The following is a 21,539-nucleotide window of genomic DNA, read 5'->3' as shown; positions in this document are numbered from 1 at the left end:
AATATAAATTTTTTTCTTACGGAAAAAATAAAAAAGCCGACAATCGATATTGCAAAATTGATTTTTTATACAACAGAATTATTTAAATAAAAAAGCAATGGATGACCAAATGTAAAAGAATTCGTGAATTTTATAATGAATTTTACAATCAGATTTGAACGGTTTTTTCACGTGATTTAAAAATTGTTCGGTCTGAACAGGCTTTAGTTCCGATCGATTCACTTTCGTCCCGCGCGTCGCCAGAATAACAAATCAATGAGCGACTGTGCTGCGTTTTCGCCGATGCTAAGACTAGGCGAAATCATACTGAGATCTTTCACGCGGTCGGAATCAGAGCGAAACGCAGTGCATCACGTGCGTCGCTTTTAGCGCTGGCCATCGCGCGCGATTTCTTCGTTGGCGAGCACCAATTCTCAAAGATCAATCAAATCCGTGTAAAACATTCTTACAAAAATTTAATCCTGGACAATAAAAATTAATTACTTATTTTGAATATTAAAAGTATCTACTGAACAGCAGTAATACTCAAAGTAAGTAATTAATCATTATTTTTCAGTATTAAAATAAATTACAGTATTAAAGTGAATTTTTGTAAGGACAATCAATAGTAACAATAAATGCAAATTCATTAGATGGAAATGTGTAATATCTTCCTTCGTCAATAATTTTATTTGATTATAACCCTCATAGGCTGTTATAGAATTGATTACGTTAAAACTGCTCGGGCCCAATTTGATCTACGTGTAATACAATAGGAAGAAAATTTTATTAGTAACAATGCATTTATGACTGATGATTTAATAAAATTTAAAATTTATTTAACATAAGTTAATGTATATGAGCAAAAAATAATTTTTTAATTTAAAAATTAGTAAGTTTTGTAAGTTTAGAATGATTTTGAATAACAGAAAATTAATACATAGCATAATGGTTCCATAAAAAATTAAATTTTCCAGAAAAGGGAAAAACTATTTTTTAAATTAACAGAAAATTATTTGCTAATTAAATAATATTAGTAAAAAGGTTATCAAATAATATTGAACAATATTTAACATGATCAAATTACATTTTTGTCATTTTCATTTTACAATTATTAAAAATCTTCTCTTTTTGAGTTATGATATAATTTTTTAAAAATAAATTTCCTAAAACCGTTTCATTTGAATTGTAAAATAATTTTAATGATTTTTTATGAAGTTAACTTAGTTTACTTTTAATGATTAATAAGTAATGTTTACTTAAAGTGGCGTATGAGATTTTAAGGCCTAAAGATTATAGCACACAAAAAACTTAAGCAGTAAGACATACAGATAAGCAGAAAGGAAATCAGCTTTTTGGATTTGTTACTATTTATTACGGTTTTTACTATGATTGGCCAATTTGCTCACTATTTACGTTTAACTGCTTAAATTTTTTTCATATGCCATGACCTTAAAACTTTAAATCTTAAGACTTAAGCCGTAAGAAATTCATCAATCACAGTCAAGTGATGAGAATAATCGACTATGATTGGTCAATTTCTTACAACTTGAGGCTTAAAGCTTAAGTTTTACGTCTTAAAATCTCATTATAGACGCCGCTAAACTGTTCAGTCCCTCTTTCATCATCTTTAATTAAGTTTAATCGATGATTAACTTACAAAAGTGCCAGCAGTAATTCAATAAATTAAAACTTCTCCTTTCTCTTCTTCTTCTTGATAAACTATGTTCAGTTGGTAATTGTGATGATCGATGTTAACCATCGATTAATATTAATTGGAGTTGATCAAAGAGTTCCTAAACAGTAATAACTCGAGAATCATATTTTTTTATTTGTGTCACTTTTGAAGTAAAGGAACCATATGTACAACATACAACGTACATCGTACATCTCATACAGTATGCAGTGGTATTCCAATCGTGATATCCTAGGCGATCCTCATAGGTCGACCGGTGCATCACGCCACGCCGTACATAAAATACATCCCACCGCCGGGGGCGGTGAGGAATTCGTACGAATTCCGGCGCGCGCGGCTCTCTTCTCTGCCTTCTCTTTCCCTTCGCCTACCGGACGGCTCCCATGCACGCAGGTACATCCAGCAACCCTTCCCCTGCCTACCACTCACGTGTTTGCATTCCAGCGCGATGTTTCACTAAATGCACGCATTGCACCGGGTTTAACCACCCTCCCTGAGGGAGAACCAGTTCTTTCGGGGCCGACAGTGTAGTGCCGAGACAACGGCATGTTGCGTGCTTTACGGAGGAGGAGAAGAAGGAGGAGGAAAAAGGAGCGACATAAGAGAGCCGCGCCGAAACTCGCGAAGAATAGGCTGCGATTATCATTCCACGCGATCAATGCGATTTCTCCCCGTCTTCTCTCCCCGGAGACATCCTATGTGTATAAAAAACTGCATTCATTGAAACGCACACGTAATCTTACAGTCGTAGATACTCAGTCGTAGATATAAGGAAAAATCTCAGCGTCACTTCCGTGATCTTGAAATGTAGATGGCATATTTATGCGAATTCGAATTAGCACTAGAATCGACGTTCAGCAGAATGTTTATTTTGCAACTGTTGGAAGTTTTTCTGCGTTGATTGGATTATACTTTTAAATATAGACTGACCTAGAAAAATAACTTTTTCTTATCGAAGGAAACTTCCAACAGTTGTAAAATAAACTTTCTTCGCTAAATGCGACTGTATTTATACTTACGTATGGAAAGAATGAAACTCTTTTTTGGAAATATCTAAAAATTTGACTGGATGTAGATCTGAAAATAATTTTGTTTTGTTTTGGACAAAAGAATTATGTAGAAAACTTAAGCATATTGAACGACACTGTAAAATATTTTTATATTCTAGCAATCAGCTAAAATATCCTATATAATAATTATGATTGTCTAAGAAAATTATTTTCTCTTTTGCATTTAATTGAATTTTTAGATATTTCAGCAAAACCGTTTTTTCCACATATGTACAAAAAAATTGAACCGAGGAATATTCATTGAAGCAGAACAACAGGTCACAATAATGTCAAAATGATGTTAAAGTGAATTATGATCAAAAAGTGAGTTTTAATAATCATTTTGAAGTCATCATTTTGATGTCATCATGACTTTTTGTTTTGCTTAGATAGAGATAGAATTTAAAATGAGGATGCAACGGAAACTGCAAGGTGAACACTTTGCAACAACGATTCGTACACGCGCGATGTTTTTACGGAAAAAAAATTAAACGTTACGGGATAATGAGGTAAATCACGATTTACGCGTCTCATACTCTGCGTCCAACTGTCCAGATGCGAAAGGCTTAAGCAATGCGTAACCTGGATGTTCATCGAGAACGCGTAAGTAGTAAGTGTCGATTAGTCGAACGTCACGCGTCAGTAGATCGAACCTCATTGAGCCGATCCTCGCGCTTTACTGAATGTGAACGACACTAGTATGTGAGCTTGATAATTTACATGAAATACAGTGACACATAAATTATCTCTTATTTACGCGGTTTTAACGCGCTTGAAATGTTAAATAATCGACATTGACGCTTTTAATATTCGCCTTTTATACTCATTTCTTCACTCTTTAATTCACATCACGGAGATGCATTTAAAGCACCAGAATAGAATTGATTGCAGTTACATTTATGATTATGTAGAGAAGGTAACTTCCTCTTCTTGGATATGTGTTAATCGTAGATAAAAAAAAGATGAGAGGACACGGAGCGTGTTAAAGTAATGAAATGCGGAATTATAGAAGTCCGATATTTCATAGTGATATCTTCTCGAAAATGATTGTACGATTGTGCGATTAGCATGAGATAACAGACTCCTGAGGACGAAGGATGCACATTCCTGCGTATCCTTGACACGGTCCGCTCGGCTCTCGCGCTCGTCAGGCGTACGTCTCGCCGTTTACGGAATTCTCAGGTTTCAAGGCATCGACGTCGTCACCGTCGTGTAAATATAAAAAACAGACGTGCACATACCTCGACGAGAAGTCAGCCGTGCGTGAGAAGAAAAAGAGGGAGGATTGAAAAAAAGAATAGAAGCTATATCAGTTATTATCCTGCAATAAACACCGCTAGAAAAATGCAAAAAACTAACATCACAAAGTTCGATAACTTTTTGTGAAAGGATATAATAATATTAATGAATATTGAAAAAAATAAATTAGATTATATTGATTAATACCCGTTTCTATCAATGTACATTAACTTTTTCAGTTCTGAGAATAGGCTCGTTTCTACCAATGTAGATCAACTTTAATCTCGGTTCAACTTACTTCTCATCTATTTCTAATTCTTAGAACTAGAAAAACATGAAGATATATATATCTATATTGGTAGAAACGAGCCTTAGAAAAAGATGAAGAGTTTTGAACTGAGAGATTAAAATTAAACTATATTGATAGAAATAAACATAAGTCTCTCCAGAAAAAATAAAAATTCACAATTCCAGGGAAAACTCTAATAAAATCAGAAAGTAATTCTACAAAAATTAATTTTTCGACTTATATATAACATTCATGTAACTTTTATTAGCAATTAAAGTAAATAAGGCTTTGGAATAATAATTCAAAGTTTAGAAAGGAAGTCTGTAGGAATGATTATTCGTGAATAACTGCATTAACTCTTACAGGCTTTTATAAGTTTTTCTTTCTAACTTTTGAATTATTAATCTATGCAATTATTCGTTCGTACTCTCACATAAATTTTTTTTAATTTTTAAATGATTATCCCAAAGACTTTAATTATTAATAAAAGTTATGTAAGTGATAAATCGGAATAGAAAGATAAATGTAACAAAGATAAATGTAACAAAAGTGAAACAAGTAAAAGATTGATATTTAGTGAGATTTTCTAATGTCATATTAACTGTATCGTTAATTAGCGACGGCTAATGACAAAGATGATTCTGCTCTCATTGTCGATAAGATGTTAGAGAATTCCTCTATAGAAAGAAAAGAAAAACTCGTTTCAAAAAATCTATAGAATCGCTATCGGCCGTGATCGATTGAAAGATTTATGATCGATAATGTCCGTGATTTAAATTCGCGTCGGATGACATATATATGTTCAACTGGATAGCAAGTGGAGAAATTATGGATAGCATGCAAACGCGACTAGCGAAAATGATCTCGTGAACGGAAACGAATACGACGACGATGGATTTCCGAGTCTGATCAGTAATGGTGCGATCGATTAATATTCGCGGTGAGTCGATTCATCGGCAGGAAACCGGAGGGCTGTGATCAGCTGTGCGCATTTCCGGGATTGATTATAGAGAAGAGAAACCAAATTGAAAGTATCCTGGCATTAGAATTATGTTAAAATCTCGGAGAGACCGGAAGAAAGGAAAGGGTATCTTTCAAATGCTGATATAAATTTAATAAAAACCAAAAAATACACTAAATCAAGAGAAAGTTAAAATGACTTTATTTCGATGTCATGAAAATGAAAATGATGTTGGTTACAGAATTTGACTGTTTATTGACGTTAAAAATAAAAATCAGGATCATTTTGCATATAGAAAGTTATTTTAACAGGTCATAAACATACTATTTTTAAAATATTACTCATTACTACATTTACTATTTTAGTTTTACGCGTATAATTAATACAGCATAAGGTTCCTGTAATAGTCGATTAAAAACCTGTTCGAGTCATAGCAAGAATGATGACGTCAAGGATTTCTCACTTCTCACAAAAAGAGAACAGTCGATTTTTATAGCTCAGTAGTTCAACGAATTCAAATAAACCTTCAAATCGAACAAAATCCCTTGCGTCTGGATTATAAATATTTTTTTAATCTTCCAAGGAAGTTTGACGAGCATACTTTCTGAAATAATTTTGTTTATAACAATTCGAAGGCCTCATCAGAAAGGTATATTTATCTTGATGCATAAATATGATGTAATATTATATATATATGCTTGTAATAACGAAACATTAAGATTTCATGGAAAGGAAAGTTAAAAAATCCATCCTGACGTCATCATTTTTAGCAAAAAATTCAATTTTTTTTCTAGATAATTATCACGAGAATAATGTTTTAACTTAAGCAATAGATTCTTTTTTTATAATGATTTTGATTACCGCAATTGTCTGTCAAGAATAATCGTAAGGTAACAATGTTCCGCACACTTTCGTAACATATTTTTTATTTAAATTTATATCCTGTAACTATATCTCGTAATAAATCTTGAGTATTATGTTGCTTTTTATTATCATAAATAGGAAATAATATTAGTTACGTCTATGTTTTAATGCTACTGCGCATCCATTGTAATGATTAATGATTTTCATAATTATCGTCAGTTAAATAGCCGCGTCTAACAATATCAGAGAAGAATATTTCACGCATAGATAACTACTTAAAGCACGCACAATTCTGACTCATATAAGCTGACAATTTGCATTCGCCTTAACTATCTTCCGTATGGCACAAGTATTTGAATTGGTAATTTTGGAGGGAATATTGTCAGGGGAAAATTAACATCTCCTCGAGAGAGATCGAAAGATATATTTAAAAGTTAAAGATTTTTTCCCTTGAAATAAACAAAATATTAATACTGCACATTTTAATAACTAGTAATTAAATTTTAATGATTCCTGTGCACATATGTGTATATTATTTTCAAAATATAAATTATAAGTAGCTTATTTTTAATTTTTCGCCGGTAATATAAATTTTAAGAATAAGAGAAACACAGCAAATTTTTTATTGTTCTGGATTATTTGAAAATCTGAAAAAATTCTAGTATACTCAAAGCTTCAACAACGAATTTTTATCATCCTAAAAGTCGGATTATATTTTACTTATTTTTTACACATTTAAATTTGTTTATTAATTTTCACAATTAAAATATCGATAATGCCTAAGACTTCCAGCAATTAAGATTGCTCTTTAGGTCTAACCTTTACGTTAATTAGTTTCATTATCAAACTCTGCCATTTTGTTATCAGTGGCTTTAATTTATACGTTTATCAATGTCTATAAAGCGTTTATTTTCTTTGTTCTATTTCATTAAGATTATTACGTACTCTAATTATAACTATATTACAAAAAAATATAAAGAAAATTGCTTAAAGAAGGTAAAATCGAATCGATCTTAAAATTTCATTAAAAAAATTTATACTTTTTATTTGTATTATTGAATAGGTCACGGGTTACTTGCATTTTTAATTGTAGAATAAGATTTATCATGACCTCTTTAAATCCATTTTCCTTTTTGCTAGATCAATCGATCCTGTTCTGACTGCACTTCTTATATTTATTATTTAAAATGATCTCAAGATGAGATTCCATTATCGTATATTGATCATACTTTTCCATTTTATTTTCCTTCCATAAAGAAGCTTCGAAAAATCTTTTAAAAAGATCGAACATGATTGAAACCAATCTTTCATTCAATGTGACATTGAAGCCAATTCTCCAATGTTAAGACGCGCATATTTGTCAAAGAAAGCGAATATTTGTCATAGAAAGTTAAATAATGAGAATAACTCAATGGGATCTACCACTTCCTCGACCCAAAAATTCTTGGTCGGCTATGCGCAGTAGCTAAATCATGTTTTATAAAATTAGCGTGAAAATTAAAGTTAGTGAAGAATATCAAGGTGCGAGATGAAAATCGCATCCCAAGTAAAATTAGGAATAAATTTTGAGAAAATTGACTCGAGGAATAATTGCATACTTGACGAGTATAAAAATAACATGAAATGGAAGATGCGAGGAGTGTCCTTTGAGTGAAAGTTAAATCCATGAGATCTTATTCTACAATTTTTAATTTTACAAACGTATGTCTAAAAATAGTTACATATAATATATAACTCTTCAGAATAATAGCTTCAGAATAATATCACGTTGATCTGCTTACGAATTTCCATCATGTTCGCTGACTCCATTCAAGGCGTAACATTGTACGGAATTATAGTTGTTACGAAATTGGTGCAATGGCCGATTGCGACAGAGGAATCCATGCGGGGATTCCGACACTCGATCAGGTCTAATAAGGTCGAACGACACGTAGCGCTATAAAATCATGTGCCGACAATCAGTATGTCAATGTAAAGGAAACGACCTTCCAGTGTCAGCGACCAGCTCCGTTTGTCTTGAGGACGACATCGGCTTCATATATAAACTGGCGAACGTTACGCGACAATACCAAGGACCAACTTCGGACTTGTAATTGTGCACGCACTACATACTCGTCATGTAGAAAGCGTGCAATCGGTCGCTCTTCCTTTGCCAATCGCTGGTGAATGATTCATAGAATCCTTATTAACTCATTAGTTTTAAAATCCCCCTAAACGATTTTAACAATTTAGATTAATTTGAAAATTAATTTGGAATTTAAAAACAATATAATTTGAGAAACCTTTACTTTCTTCTCCTTTTTTTTATACATTTAAAATAAATATATAGAAAATATGATTAAAAGAAATATGATTAATTAATGTAACAAGATTATTACTAATTAATTTATTAATTGTTATACTTTATCAAAATTTTATGATATTAAAAGTTTTTATCTATTTTATTATAAATTTATGAGATCACTTGTCTTATTTATATCTTATATAAATATTTATATTCTAAAGTAATCGATTAATTAATATTTATAGATGCTATTCTAAATTAATCCATCTACCTCATGAATTTTAAAGCCATTTTGGCTGCGTCTCTCTTTGCTATTATAATTGTAGTCAATTTAATTCACGATATGATATTATACGTAAACATATGTCTGTGAGCAGTTGCCTGGCTGCGCAATAGACACGATGTCTGCGTCAGCAATTCTTGCACAATATAAAGTTTCATCAGTTCCGCAAATAGTCACGCAAATGCGGAAATAAAGCCAGTTGCTTTTGGAGAACAATTCCCGAGTCGATCTATCGATCCGACCCTGATTCTATCTGCGCATGGTGACGCGCGACGCAAGGCGATTGTCTACGTGACTGTCGGTAGCTTCCTGCCCAGCATGTCCCACATATCCGTTCTTCTTCGCGCTGGACATCTTGCGACGTCCTCGCGACGATCGGCTTGCCGACCTGCGCTTTCGATTTTTCACGCAGGGACACCTTTGCTCTATTAACACATTTAATGTCGGTGATTTTTTTATCATTCGTTACTTTCACGAGAGTAGAAACGCCTATATTATATTATCGTGCGGGAAAGGCATAAAAAAATTTTTTCGAAGCATATTTTTTTTTTCACTTCCTTTTGTAACTCTACAATGACTGCGTTCAATAGAAAAAAGTAATTTTGTAATTCTTGTAAGATTTTTTAATACAATTGATTTAGATTCTGCGAGGAAGGATAAGATATCATTGAAGAAGCTTTTTTACTACAATTGTAAAACTGCTTTTTTTAACGCAATTAATTTCTATCAATTATCTCTCATTACAAAGAAAAATATTCCAAGTAAAACAAATTTGAAAATTATAAATTTACAATTACTGCTTTTTTTGCTTGATATTTAGCTATTCCTATCGACCAATCCGTTAATACGACTACGATATCGGAAGAAGATATCGGAAATGTCTCGGAATCGACCATCGTTCCTGAAGTGCAGGGCCACTCCATGGACGACATAATGCCGGGAACGAAGTCGTCGCCGATTGCCGTGATGTTCGTCGATATCCCGGAGCATACGGAAACGGAACTGGGATCATCCGTGTTGTTGGCATGCCGTACTGCTAATCCTGTGACTGAATGCCAATGGTCCTGGCAGCCATTGCCACCGGTTCACTTGCCGCTTCCGGACGTTAGTGAAAGCCCACCGGTTTCTACGAGTAAGCGCAATATATCGCATTGTTCTTTCTACGGCAAATCCAATTCCTAATGCACGTGAGAATCGATGTAGTGTCTATATAATTCTCACTCTTTAGTATTAATATCAACAGGGTGTGGATTTATTTAACCCCTGGTATTTACACAACATCATCATGATGTGAATTTAAAACTCATGATGTTAAATCCATATCAATAGTATTAATATTAACACCAACATAGTGAGAATTTTATAGACCCCGCAAGGTGTTAAATCCACATCTATAGTTTTTAGAATGTGTAAATTATTTAATTGTAGAAAGACTAGAGTCTCGTAGTATTCCATAAAAACGATAGAAAAGTATCTCTCCTTTAAAATTTTAAAGATGTTTTTTATGCAATCATAAATTCAACACCAGATTAATCAAGTCACTTTTAAAATTCATCCACGTGTTCTCTCTTATCGCTTTCATCCAGTCCGCGCGATAACTATTCTTATATTCAGGCTTATCTTTCTACGCCGGATATCGCAAGCATTATTCATAATTCTGTAATCACGCGCTGAATATTCATCGATGCCGTTCGCTCGAACCTCTCGGTGATTTCAGCCACGGCGATCCCAACGATCGCAACTACAGCAACTCCCACGACCCACCCATTGCCCGTACGACAGTTTCCCGCGTTCGGGAATAACAGTAACGATTGCTCCGTGAGATTCTCCAGCACTAAGCACGAGCAGACAGGATACTGGACTTGCGCGGCGAGAGCCTCGACCAACGATCCTTTCACTAGCACCGATCCTGCCAAGCTTAGCATCGTTAATGTTAATCACGGTAGGATTCATTCCAATCTTGTTAATCCCATCGATTTCAAAATTTCTGTACTTTTAGATATACTTTTAGATATGATATCTTGATATCTTCTCGTACTCGATCAAATTTAGTCTAAGTTTGTTTTACTTTTTGTCTTGAAATACTTGTATCTATGTTTATAACAAGAGAAATTTTTAATAGAAAAAATTCTTAAGTATAAAAATATTATACTCAAACAATTTTTTAATACTATATAATAAAATTATTTTTCTTTCTTCTTTTATTTACATTCTATTGATAAATCAATTTAATTAGGCTTCGGATTAAATAATTACAGACAAGTTATTTGAAAATTTGACAAGATCATCACACTTATCTTTTATTAATCTGTTTATATTTCTGATATTCCAGAAAGATAAAATTGTTTGAATCGTATAGTCCTGTTCTTTGTTTACAATTTTAATCGCGTGAATGTGGTAAATATGAATAAGCACAATGTATTTACGTAGTTGCTTTCGGACGACCTTGAATTCTTGGTGACAAAATACTCTGGATGTCGCTCTTTGTTCTTATCAAATGTGTCAATGATTATAATATTTTTATTTTCAGACTTTTGTGACGTAAAATATCATCATTTATTTTGCACTGTGTTTCAATATTTAATTAAAATTTGGTATTAAATTATCAGTAATGTTTGATTTTTTATTCATCTTACATCTATTAGATTCAGTTTTAAATTTTGACAACGATCCTGCGAATGAGTCATCCAAAAAGTGAAAGACAAATGAATCATAGAAATGTTGTTTCCATTCGAATTCGGTTTACTTCGATAACTATCGCGAATGAATCATACTATATTGCTATATGAAACATATAAACATTATAGATACACATTTCCTTCTAGAAAAGGTCGATTTCGAATTAATTAGAGAATCTGAAAATGAAAGTGCATACAAGGCCTCGTACTGAACAGAATGATGAGAGAAAGAAAGAAAAATAATTAATTGCGACGAGTTTCATTTTTAATTATATTTTCGCGAGTTGATCTTTCTAACTAACTTTCGAATCCCTTGTTTTTAAATTACGTAAGAGATACCGAAAGTGCAACTGGCGCACGTTTCAGGCATTCTCATTACATTCGCGAAGCACGAGAATGTCGTTGAGGTGCCGGCAGGATCCTCGGCACAGATAATGTGTCAGACGAAGTCGCCGGTGCGCGAATGCCAGTGGTCCTGGCGGCAGCTGAACCAGTCGCAACCCTGGAACCTCGACGTGAAATCGTTTCCAGCCTTTGGTAATGACAGTACGGAATGCAGTATCAAGTTCAAGAACGTCCTACCGGAGCAAGAAGGCTACTGGACTTGCGGTGCGCGAGTAGATCCGAATTCCTCCTTCACCCAGGCGACTCCCGTCCGTTTTCTCATATCGGAAGGTATTTAATTAGCTTTAATTTGCTTGAATTGGAAATTATAAAAATACTATTCATTCATATAAAAATACTATTAGATACGAAGGCTCGCTTTGACCAAATATGGCCTTCTTTACTTATATGTGTTGAATGTTCCTTGGTTGATTTTCTTAGTATTGTATTTAATTAATTATGCTGACGTTTACACATGTAATCTGTTTTATTTATTTTTATATTGACAATTTTAAATTAATTGATTACATTCTATACGCGTAAAGAATTGTATAATGATTAATTGAAAATGCAATCAAAGAAAATATAAGAATAATTATATATTTTACATTTTTCAGAATTTTCTTGAAGTTAAAATTCGTGTTTATAATAATAAAAATGTAAGGCACATATTTTAAATAACATAAAAATTACATAATTTTTTATTGTTTTAAAGTTCAACGCTCTCCTATATATTTTAACAAGTTAAATAATTGGTACGAACATCTTTAATACAATTAATAATCATTTTTCAGTGATTCGAATGATGTCTCTTACGCACACACATATATATATATTTAAAACCAGCTGCTTTTGATAATTTTGTGAAATAATTATTAGTAACTGTTGAATATTGAAAAATACTCAACAATGTCACATTTACTTTGCGTCACGATGACTCCGATCGATCTTACGCCATGCGATCCATTCCGCGATTGAAAAACCATCGAAGAGCTTTTGCTTCCCTTTTATAGTCGAGTTCGTGCAGTTGTCGCGCGGCGTGCAGGTTGCAGCCGGCGAATCGGTCTTCCTACGGTGCTTGGCGAACAAGCCGGTGATACAGTGCGAGTGGTCATGGAGGGCGTCGAACTCGAGCAAGGAACCACTGATGGTGAAGAAGTTCACTCCAAACAAGGATGCTGAACACGACTGTTCCGTGCGATTCAAGAACATATTGTACGAGGAGGAGGGTCTGTGGACTTGCGGGGTACGTTTGACGCCCGACGGTATCCTGCACACGGCGCCCGCGGCGACTGTCAGCCTCCTGCCTACAGGTACGCGATGGTTACGTTTAATTAAGAAATAAATATGCCCAAACCCTACAATTGTGTGATCGTTATCGGACGTCCGATCCGATCGCCATGCAATTATGAGCGCCGTGCGAAAGAATACTCGTGCAATTACGGTAATGTTTCGCGCAATCACGAATGGATTGATGTCTTGGCGTGAGATGATGTGAAAATTGATTGCTTGTAGAAAAACGGTGTTAATATTAAGAAATTTAAAGTAATTGCATAATAACATCTGTTTCAAATGTTTGTACTTTTTGTCTTTAATCGTGAAATTAAGATCTCATGTTCAGAATATTAAGACTAACTATAATGAAAAAAAAAAGAAATAATTAAAAATTTACACTTTGAGTTATTGATATCGGAATTTAGTGTAATTCGATCTCGTATAATTCGACTGCACTTTCCCTTTTTACATTTCACCTTTCTCTTACATTTTGTCTAATGTAACATTTATATTAAATGAAAACTAATTCTAACGCAGTTACAAATTGCATTCGTAGAGTAGTAATTGTAATGACTAATTAAATTCGATTTTATTTGATCTTCCCGGGAAGACGTTTTGAAGATAAAAAATTATTAGGTATTCAAAATTCAAAATTTTAAGAAACGATACGTAAGTATGCATAATTATATATTACATTTTTATGATTAATATTTTTATGATTAAAACTTTTTGTTACAATATTATCAATTTCAAAAATTGAACATATATTTGTATAGACTTCTTTCCAAAATTTTCAATATCATCTAATATTTCATCTAAAATTTACACAATGCTGCGTCGTTAGGAATTTCTCAAAATTTTATTTTTTACGTGCATTTCTTTCGGCAAAGAAAGATTTCACCGTTATTCACATAGATCTAAATGTACTTTTTCCACGTACTTTTCCCGTCGGGTTCTAATCGTGAATTTTTCTTATCATGACGGCCGATTCCAGCTAAGGTAAGCTTCGTCGAGGTGCCGACTGACACGGCGGTGCCAGTAGGTGCGGAGGCCACGTTGAAGTGCGTCACCAGCAGCCGCGTGGAAAAATGCGTGTGGACGTGGAAGCCGTTGCACGGCAGTGATCCGGAGATCGTCCTTAATGAATTTCCGAGCAACGGTGATCTCGGTCGCGATTGCTCGCTTCACCTTCCGCATGTGTACACGGAGAAGCAGGGTTACTGGAGTTGTCAGGTTTCCATCGTGTCGCTCAATACCGTTCTGACATCGCCGCCTGCGAAACTCGTGGTTTACGAGCAAGGTAAAAGATGCTTACGATTTTTTTATGTAGTCTTCTTTTCTCTTCTTTCTGATCTTTAGTCCTCTAATGGTAGGGTCGGGGTCAAATATAACTTCATAGTTTGGCTAATTAAAACGTTTTTTTTTTTTATTAGCAATTACTTAAAGTCAGTAAATTTTGTATTTTTTTATTATTAAATTCATAATATCAAATTATATCTCTACTCAATGTCGTTAATTTAACTAAAACAACTAAGTTAAAGAATTTAACTAAAAAAAAATGTAATAAATTTGACTCAAGTTTAGTTTGTTATTTACTAAGTGCATATATTAATATATATATAATTGAGTTATATCTTGACATTTATATTTCGTTAAAAAATTAAAAGTTAAAAATAACAAATTGTTATTTAACTTAAGGAATTGGATTATTATTGCTCCTTTGATGCATTGATTAACTGAAAGATGAGTATCAAATCGAATCCATTACCTTTTTGGAAATTTGTTTCTAATCTACCACAGTGGATTAATTTTCATTTTAATTTTTCACATTCTAATTCTGATTCTAATGTGTCGCTAACATCTCTTTCCAGAGGAAGTAAAGTTCTCAGAGCTGTCGCAGGATATCCAAATCTCCTCCGGCGGCAGCGTTCTGTTGCGCTGCGTGACATCCTCGGCAGTGGAGCAGTGCCGGTGGTCACTCAATCCAGTCAATTCTAACACCACCGTAGTGGTGAAGCAGTTCCCAGCAGCCGGAAACGAGGCTCGCGACTGCAGCGTCCGCCTGAGCCATGCTCTCGCCGAACAGGAAGGTCTGTGGACCTGCGGAGCTAGGATACACGGCCAGCAAAACTATACGGATGCGCCACCCGCGAAGCTGAGCCTTCTCGAGCCAGGTATCATCGAGAACTAACAATAAGACGCTCGGTTTAGTGTCGTTTCTTCATCGCTACGATGAAGGAAGCACCATTAATCGATCGTCGCGTGATTCTGCGGTCTAGGCTTAATTATGCGCCATGGAATACTGTAAATTACAAATGATCTAAATACTCAGAGAATATAGAGGAGGACTTAAGAGTACTGTGTTACTATTAATTCAGCGTTTGCCTATTTCCTTTTCAAACCGTCGATCTTTTTAGTTAAATCTTTGAAGTGTATACGCAGCTTGTCCCTTCGTTTTTCATAGTATTTAGATCCTTCTTCTTAATTTACACTATTCGATTATTGTAATAAATGTTCTCGCATTCCACGCATCTTTAGTATTTAGATTCTACTTTTTAATTTACAGTCGATAGTTCTAAAAAATATAATCACATTCCATTCTTCTATTTGCGGAGGCCTTGATTCATCATCAACCAAAAGAGATTTTGATTCTTGCAATTACTTTCATTTCATGGACTTTTCATCAATGACAGAAACGGACTGAATCGATAACATTTTACACGAGTACATAAAGTTCGTCGGGGACGGCTTTATCATTGAATATGTATTATGTCCAAGGCGTCGCATTAGGATACAATAAATTTTCTCAGAGTGCCTCGCGTGAGAAGGATCTTGCGTGCAAGAAGCGCACATAAGGACCATATAAGCAAGCCGTCACGTGGAAAAGGATCTCTCGCGTGTGGAAGAACTTGCACCTTCGGTTGCACCGGTCATCTGTATATTTCATGAAACTCAAATTGACGGGCAACTATATCACGTAATGGTAATGGCTCAAAATAGCACAGATTATAATTTAATAGACATTATTGTTATCAAACGACGTGGAAATTTTTTATCTCATCCTTAACTTTCAAATCATTATTCACAGAAAGAACGTTTTTTTATTAGAATTTCAAAATTTTTTGCAGCATTGCCCATCGGGTTTAAGTTTCCTATGTAATTACTTTGATGGTCCGACAAAATTATTTTTGGATCTACATCTATCTAAATTTTTAGATATTTTAGCAAAATCGTTCTTTCCGTTTTTTATATCAAATCTGTAATCGTCACGTTCTGAGTTTCACGAAATATACTCAAGACTTTTGTTCCAAGCCTGGCTACAGTCGCGTCTCTGTGAAAATAAAATTGTAGGACGTATATATTATATACGTTTGAATTTATTATTTACAATGAAAATCCATGGCCTTGTCGTGACGACTGTCGCAATAAACCGCGATCGTGAAAGCATCCAGACGAGCTGTACGAGTATGAGAACTGCACGTGCCGCGATATATGCGTGTATAGGCCATGGATTCAAAGACGCACGTCTTTGCAATCTGTGATAAATAAAGCTTCTTCGACACGAACATAATTTGGACCTCATGTTATAATGCGAACAATCAGAAAACATTATTAATTAACGAAATTAATAAGTTGTCAAAGAATTAGCAGTTTTTCTTAAAAAATCGATTGGACGATTTCCTTTACAGAATTATTACAATCTTTGTACTCAATATTGAACAGAGATTATATAAAATCTCACGAGGGACTTAATTTTACCAAATAAGTTGCTTTTACTTTTTAAGCAATTTGACATGTCTCGTTGCAATAAGGAAAGTTAGTTTCAATATTTACGAAGTTGGTGGGTGACGATAACTCAGTCCTCATTGGCCTCATTACAGCTACCTAGTCGTTCAACTGAAAGATAAACTGTGCATAACTCATCGTCCCACATCTGTTGTCCTCCAAGTGACGAGGATCCATGCTTGATAACGACGTTACGAGAAAGCAAATCCAATTGATCATGGAACCTCAAACGTCCTGAAAATTATTATGGGTGGAAGGTGATAGATCTGCATGTCTGATGAAGCTTTATTTTAGATTACGCACGGAAAAAAGAGGTTTTGCTGAAGTATCTAAAAATTTAGCTAGATACCTATTATATTAGCAAATAATTTGGTTGGACTATTAAAATGATTACAGTGAGTGCAAAAAGTATTCGTGCAGGAGAGGTATCTTTTAAAAAAAATCTTATTCTTTAAAATAAACATTAATTAGCAAAGTATTTATTAACAAAAAATAAAATAGATTGTATATTTTTCAAGATTATTTTATCTAAAAGCAAGGAATAGAAGTACGCGTTGTATGCCGTTATTTTTTATCATTACTTTGTTACAATAACAATTTGGTAATGACATTGTGAATTTTTCATAACGGTGATAACATTAGAGTTAGAAAAGTCAAACTTACTTGTAACGAATTGGAAATGTCACTCATTATTGAAAAAAGTAATATTTTGTTAATAAAAAATTTCATCATAATTACTGGAGTATTCAAATTTTTTGCAGCATTGCTCATCACGCTTGAGTTACATAATCATTTTGATAGTCCATTAAAATTATTTTTAAATCCGTATTTACATATTTAAATTTTTAAATATTTTAGCAGAATCGTTTTTTTCATATAGATGTGGAAGCGCGAATGTTGCCGGGCTGTTCGCTGCCCACGTGTGTGCTAAAGAAACAATCGCGATCGATTTTATTGTATATCATAAAAGATGACTGTACGAGAACGACTTTAAGCCGCTTCGATTAAGTTTTGTCATCTATTTCGACGCGTAACGATCGTTGAAAGGATAGTCAAATCCTTTAGTATGTCTAAGATAGCAATTTTCGCGCTCTGTCTCAGGCAGTATTATATCTGATTAAGTAGAATACCCAAGCAGACAATATTTGTTTAAAAAACATTTAATCGAAACGTTTTTATGTTATTATTTGTATAAAAACGTGAAATAAACGTTATTAATATTAAACGTAACGTTTATTAAAACGTCGAAATGTCTCGTATAAGAACTATATTCTAAAAAAATGCTTAATAAACGTTACAAACGTCTCATAAACTTCATTAAAAAACGTATTAAACTTTAAATGTTTATTTTCAGTTTATACGTTTATTATGTATACGATTTTTATAACGTTTATTAAACGTATTTTGAACGTCACTGTGTTGTTTGGGTATAATAGCGTGATAAAGCTTAGAACTGCTAGTTTTGATGGATATAATAAATTATTAATTATCGAGTATCGCTTGCACAGAAAGGTTTTACTGAAGTATCCAAAAATTTAATTAGATATAAATCCGAAAATAATTTTCTGAAAGTGACTTTCTTCACTATGTGTTGCAAAAATTTCTAACATTTTAATTAGAGCGTCCTATACAGGATATTCAGAATGTCCTTGCAAAGACGTGTTCCTAACTGAATTCTGAGATGATTTTTACAAAAAGGAGGAGTCTCTATAAGAACCAATTTCGCACACATAAAAATCGATTTTTTGTGGTCAATTATATTCAATTAAAGTGATTTTAGTTTAAACGGAGCGATAGTGTTACATAAGAGTCTCTCCATAAGGCCGGTTTTCGATTTCATTTTCATTTTAAATAATCGGAAACATTTTATTATTGTAAGAATTATCGAAATCAGGTGATTTTAGCTTAAACATATTTGACACTTGTTATCTTATAACACAGCAACAAAAAGTGCTGCATACTTCAAGTTGATTTCTTAGGCGACGCCTACTGTTCCTTCACGTATGTCTATAAAATACACCGAAAAGATAAAACTATAAGAGTGTTGGTGGTAAATATAAGGTTGACTAATTACATGATAATAGGTGTCATTTAAAATGAAATTGAAATAGGTCGAAAACGGCCTTATGGAGACTTTTATGGCAACTCCATCGCTCTGTTTAAGCTAAAATCACTTTAATTGAATGTAATTGACCTCAAGAAATCGATTTTTATGTGTTTGAATAAAATCTGGAAGATGCTGAAATCAGTCCTTAGAGAAACTCTTCTTTTTTATAAAGGAAAAATTGTCTCAGAATTTAGTTAGGAATACGTCTTTGCAAGGACACGGAGTTACTCTAAATCACCAATTATTTTAACGGTCCAAAAATATTATTTTCAGATCTGTATCTAGCTAAATTCTTTAATACTTCAGCAAAATCTTTCTGTGCAATTCAGAAAAGAATTTTACATTAAAATTTTTTAATTATATCCTTGTATTTTTTTTATCTTAGGCTTATAAATTTGTTAAACTTGCCGAAAAATCGCTGGCATTCTCGGAAATTTCTTTTGAGAATTCTTGTGAATTTTTTCTTTATGTTTTACAATTCAGTGAGAAAAGTCATATTTTTTTTTAATTTTATGAGATTTTATAGTAGAAAATAAATCAAACGTAGCTGAATTGGATCTAAGAACTATTGGCTATCTGATTTTTTATTCGACATTTCGTGTTTTTCTGAAAAAAGAAATTTGTTGAAAAATAATGCATTTTTATTAAAGTTATAAAGATTCATTTAGTGTCCATATATACAAAAAATATGTATGCAATTTACACGATTTAATCTTAATATAAGATTAAATCGTGCAAAACTCTTGAACAGAACGTGAAAAAGTATATAAAAAAGATGTACTTGGATTGTCACTATAAACTACATTTACAGCGACAATCCAAGTACATTTTTTAAATATCATGCATATAAAGATCACGAAATTATCATTCGATTACGCATTACGTCAACATTCTTTGCTTTATCGCGGATGTGGTATTCATTTTTAATTTAATTACGTTGTCGTGCATTTGCATTTACTAGTGTTAGATCATTTTGCATTATCAAAGACGGTAGTGCCCATTACCGTTCATCATTCGAGATTCTCCGATAAACCGTGAGATTTATCGGTTCGTTGTATGCCGCCTGGTAAACCATAAATTAACAATCCTGTCGGCTTTTCTTGTTATCCCTAGAGATTAAGAAGGCTTCACATGAGTTGTAATTAATTGCGATTTTTTCCACGGTAATTCATCCATGCCTTCATCCACGTTATTATCGCCAAATTATTCTTTCTCATACATATAAATTAATATGTGTTAAAAAACATTTTAATTTTAAAATTAGACACATATAAATATTATTAGATAAAATTGAAATTTCGTTTCATGTTGCAAGAATTTTTTTGTTTAAAATACGAAAATAATAATGATATAATAAAAAAATATTTGCTTTTTATTTATAATAAAGATATGAAACAAGATTGAATAAATTACATATTGCAGTATAACATATATTATAATATAACACATATATAAGTTAAAAAGAAAAGGACTACAGAAATAAATTAATAAACAATAATGTCAATCAAAATCAAACACAAGGTAAATGCGTGTAAATAAATTTTATTAATATAATATAATAAATTATAGACGGTTCGGATGCTTTTCAATATAACAAAAGAATTAAAATACAGAAAAGATTCAATATTGACTAGTTGTCATATAAAACGCAACATTAAGAGAAAATAATCTGCGAGATGTAGTATTGTATAAAATATATTTGTATAAGATATGTATTGTGTCCAAGCGCTTGTTCATCGAATTTCCAAATTAACGGAGAAAATATTTAAAAAATTATGTACAAATTTTTTTTTATGAGACATAACAGAATAATTCTAACTTACGTGAAAAACGCCTAGGCAAGTTATTTAGTAACGAAAAACAAATCGCACACTCAAGCTCATGTGAAAGTCGTGATCAAACCGTGGTATAAGTATATAAAAACATCTCAAAAGAAAGATAATAAAGAGAGGGAAGCATCAAGTACTTGTATATTTATTTACACGCATTCCCCTTGTGTTTGGTAGTGATTAGCATTATTAGTTTTGGCCTTGTGATTAGTATTATTATTTACTATTGTCACTAATTGGTATTATTGTTTATTAGTAGATATAATAAAAGAAAGTAGCTATATTGCAAATAGCCATTAAAGGATAAAAATGAAAAGTTTATTATATTTCTTATTTTTTACATTCGTTCTCAATTATGGATTTATTTTCTTCGTTAAAAATATTTACTATTAGCAATGCCATTCACAATTTCCTATTTATATTTTTAACGGCGAGACTGCGTTTAAATGAGATTTTGCATTTAGTTAACAAACATTTTAGTTAAATAAAGCGCGAAATCGATTATCTTAACATCGATATATGTATATAAATTAATAAATTAAAAAATTATATATAAGAGAAAATATTTTATACAAAAAGATTCTCACATAGTATCCTGTATTGTCTACGAATTTACATAGATTACAGAAAAAAGATCAAATAATTAATTTCTTGTCTAAATTTAATTAAAATTAGATAATTTTTCCTGATTCAATAATGTTACGATGATAATTGCTTATACTTTCTTAGTCTATTTTCAAATAATTGAATGATGATTTAAAACTCAATGTGTTTTTTATGAAATACATATATTTTGTATATATAAAAATATAGTAGAATCAATAAATAAGTTACAA

General features: G+C 32.6%; 1 protein-coding gene across 2 annotated transcripts in view; it reads left to right on the top strand.

The window, feature by feature from the left end:
• The window catches only part of LOC105151924 (uncharacterized), a 33,062-nt gene that overhangs the window by 8,546 nt on the left and 2,977 nt on the right, over positions 1-21,539 (top strand). Inside the window, exons 3-8 of one of the 2 annotated variants that reach the window (XM_087405097.1) lie at positions 9,465-9,776; positions 10,362-10,586; positions 11,656-11,997; positions 12,720-13,019; positions 13,976-14,281; positions 14,853-15,155. In XM_087405097.1, coding sequence (XP_087261223.1) covers positions 9,465-9,776; positions 10,362-10,586; positions 11,656-11,997; positions 12,720-13,019; positions 13,976-14,281; positions 14,853-15,155 — 1,788 coding nt within the window. The remainder of the gene's footprint in view (positions 1-9,464; positions 9,777-10,361; positions 10,587-11,655; positions 11,998-12,719; positions 13,020-13,975; positions 14,282-14,852; positions 15,156-21,539) is intronic. The other variant, XM_011065907.2, reaches the window with a different exon arrangement.

Source organism: Acromyrmex echinatior, chromosome 4 (assembly GCF_024713525.1).
Source record: "Acromyrmex echinatior isolate Ae372 chromosome 4, ASM2471352v2, whole genome shotgun sequence".
In the NCBI taxonomy this organism is placed as follows: Eukaryota; Metazoa; Arthropoda; class Insecta; order Hymenoptera; family Formicidae; genus Acromyrmex; species Acromyrmex echinatior.
Note: the sequence above shows the minus strand (reverse complement) of the source record. Positions and strands in the feature narration are given on the sequence as shown.